Here is a 2,500-nt window from a genome sequence, read left to right on the forward strand (position 1 = left end):
AGAAATGACATCCAGGACCTTCCAGGATCACAACCTGGGTGGACAACCTGGTCAACAAGCTGCTGGAAAGCTACAGCGTGCCGACATAGAGCAAATCAGAACCACTGTTTAAGTGAATGGGGGTGAATGGGGAATTTATTGAACTTATAGATATCATTATGAAACTTTGCCAGTTGATTACTGACATTAAAACAACAACTTTTTGTATTACAGTATTTTCCAAAATGTTTAAATAAATATGAAAAATCATCAATATCTTGAGCTGGGAAAGACAGCTTTTAGCTTCAGTGCCCCTGACTCCTGGAACAACTTACAGCAACAAATTAAACTAAATACCTTCATATCCTTTAACCAATTTAAACAAACTATCTTAAATCTGCCAAACTCTACCTGTAACTGTTTTAATTAGGCTATACAGTACTTTCACCCATTTCATTGTAATTGCTGCCACTCTTCACCACTGTGTAAATGTTTCAATTGTTTTTTTTTCTCTTCACCTGTTGTTGTGTATTTGATGTATTTGCATTGAATATTGTTTATGTATTGTTGTTTTTCCTTTGAATTTGTTTTGAACTCGACGTCATTGTAAATGAGGGTCACCCCTCAATTGGTCTCTGGAGGATAAATAAAAGTTAAATGAAATAATGATGCGTACATTTTGCATATCTGCAAAGCCCCAAAATCTAGATGTTGGAAGAAAACAAAGTCAATTTGTTTTAAAATTTTGAAAACAAAACAAGTGTCCAACTGCCTGAAGCCTTTCCTAATCACAGTTCAAATTTGATCAATAACCCACAGAAAATACATGTTTTACACAGTTACATTTGAGTGTAAAAACAGTGTAAAAAATGTATTTTCTATGGGTTATTGATCAAATTTGAACTGTGATTAGGAAAAGCTTCAGGCAGTTGGACACTTGTTTTGTTTTCTAAATTTAAAAACAAATTGACTCTGTTTTTGTCCAACATCTAGATTTTGGGGCTTTGCAGATATGCAAATTTACGCATCATTAGTAAGATATTGATGATTTTTCATATTTATTTAAACATTTTGGAAAATACTGTAATACAAAAAGTTGTTGTTTTAATGTCAGTAATCAACTGGCAAAGGTTCATAATGATATCTATAAGTTTTAAAATTCCCCATTAGCCCATCCCCATTCACCCCCATTCACTTAAACAGTGGTTCTGATTTGCTATGTCGGCCCCCTGTAGCTTTCCAGCAGCTTGTTGACAAGGTTGTCCACCCAGGTTGGGATCCTGGAAGGTCCTGGACATGGTTTTGCCCCCTGGGTATAATGTAAAATATTTAACTCTTTACATTAATTTAAAGGTGCAATGCTCTGTACAAACAATAAGATAAATATGTGTCTCTGTCTGTGTGTGTCTCTCTGCGTGTGTGTGTGTGTGTCTCTGTGTCTCTCTGCATGTGTCCGCGTGTCTCTGTCTGTCTGTCTGTATGTCTGTCTGTCTCTCTGTCCCTCTCTCTGTTTGTCTGTCTGTCTGTCTGTCTCTCTGTCTCTCTCTCTCTGTCTGTCTGTGTGTCTGTCTGTCTCTCAGTCTGTCTCTCTGTCTGTCTGTCTCTCTCTGTCTGTCTGTCTGTCTGTCTGTCTGTCTGTCTGTCTGTCTGTCTTTCTGTCTGTCTGTCTGTCTGTCTGTCTGTCTGTCTGTCTGTCTGTCTGTCTGTGTGTCTCACGTCTCTGAGTGTCTCCATGAGTTCCATCTCTCCTCTGAGCTGGTCCATCCTCCTCCTCATGGTGAACTGAGGGTCGACTGACTCCAGACTCTTGTGGCTACGCAAGAACACTGAGGAACACACAGGACAGGGCTGTTTACTGTGTGTGTGTGTGTGTGTGTGTGTGTGTGTGTGTGTGTGTGTGTGTGTGTGTGTGTGTGTGTGTGTGTGTGAGTGTGAGTGTGTGTGTGTGTGAGTGTGTGTGGGTGTGTGTGTGTGTGTGTGGGGGGGGGGGGGGGGGTGTGTGTGTGTGTGTGTGTGTGAGTGTGTGTGTTCAAGAAAACTCCAAAAAATAAAATGACAATATCACATACAGTATCTCACAAAAGTGAGTACACCCCTCACATTTCTTCAAATATTTCATTATATCTTTTCATGGGACAACACTGAATAAATGACACTTTGATACAATGTAAAGTAGCGTGTGTACAGCTTATATAACAGTGTAAATTTACTGTCCCCTCAAAAGAACTCGACACACAGCCATTAATGTCTAAACTGCCGGTTACAAAAGTGAGTACACCCCTGAGTTAAAATGTCCAAATTGGGCCCAAAGTGTCAATATTTTGTGTGGCCACCATTATTTTCCAGCACTACCTTAACCCTCATGGGCATGGAGTTCACCAGAGCTTCACAGGTTGCCACTGGAATCCTCTTCCACTCATTCATGACAACATCATGGAGCTGGTGGATACTGGAGACCTTGCGCTCCTCCATCTCCTGTTTTAAGAAGCCCCAAAAATGCTCAATAGGGTTTAGGTCTGGG

The 2,500-nt window shown here is 40.2% G+C and overlaps 1 protein-coding gene across 1 annotated transcript in view; it reads right to left on the reverse strand.

Moving 5' to 3' along the window:
- LOC307271051 (leucine-rich repeat and calponin homology domain-containing protein 1-like) overlaps window positions 1–2,500 on the reverse strand; it is a gene marked incomplete at its 5' end in the record, with an annotated part of 74,832 nt that overhangs the window by 11,713 nt on the left and 60,619 nt on the right. The window contains one exon of the mRNA XM_080054928.1: window positions 1,696–1,805. Coding sequence (XP_079911054.1) covers window positions 1,696–1,805 — 110 coding nt within the window. The remainder of the gene's footprint in view (window positions 1–1,695; window positions 1,806–2,500) is intronic.

The sequence above is a fragment of the Ammodytes marinus genome (assembly GCF_949987685.1).
Source record: "Ammodytes marinus genome assembly, contig: scaffold_90, whole genome shotgun sequence".
Classification (NCBI taxonomy): domain Eukaryota; kingdom Metazoa; phylum Chordata; class Actinopteri; order Uranoscopiformes; family Ammodytidae; genus Ammodytes; species Ammodytes marinus.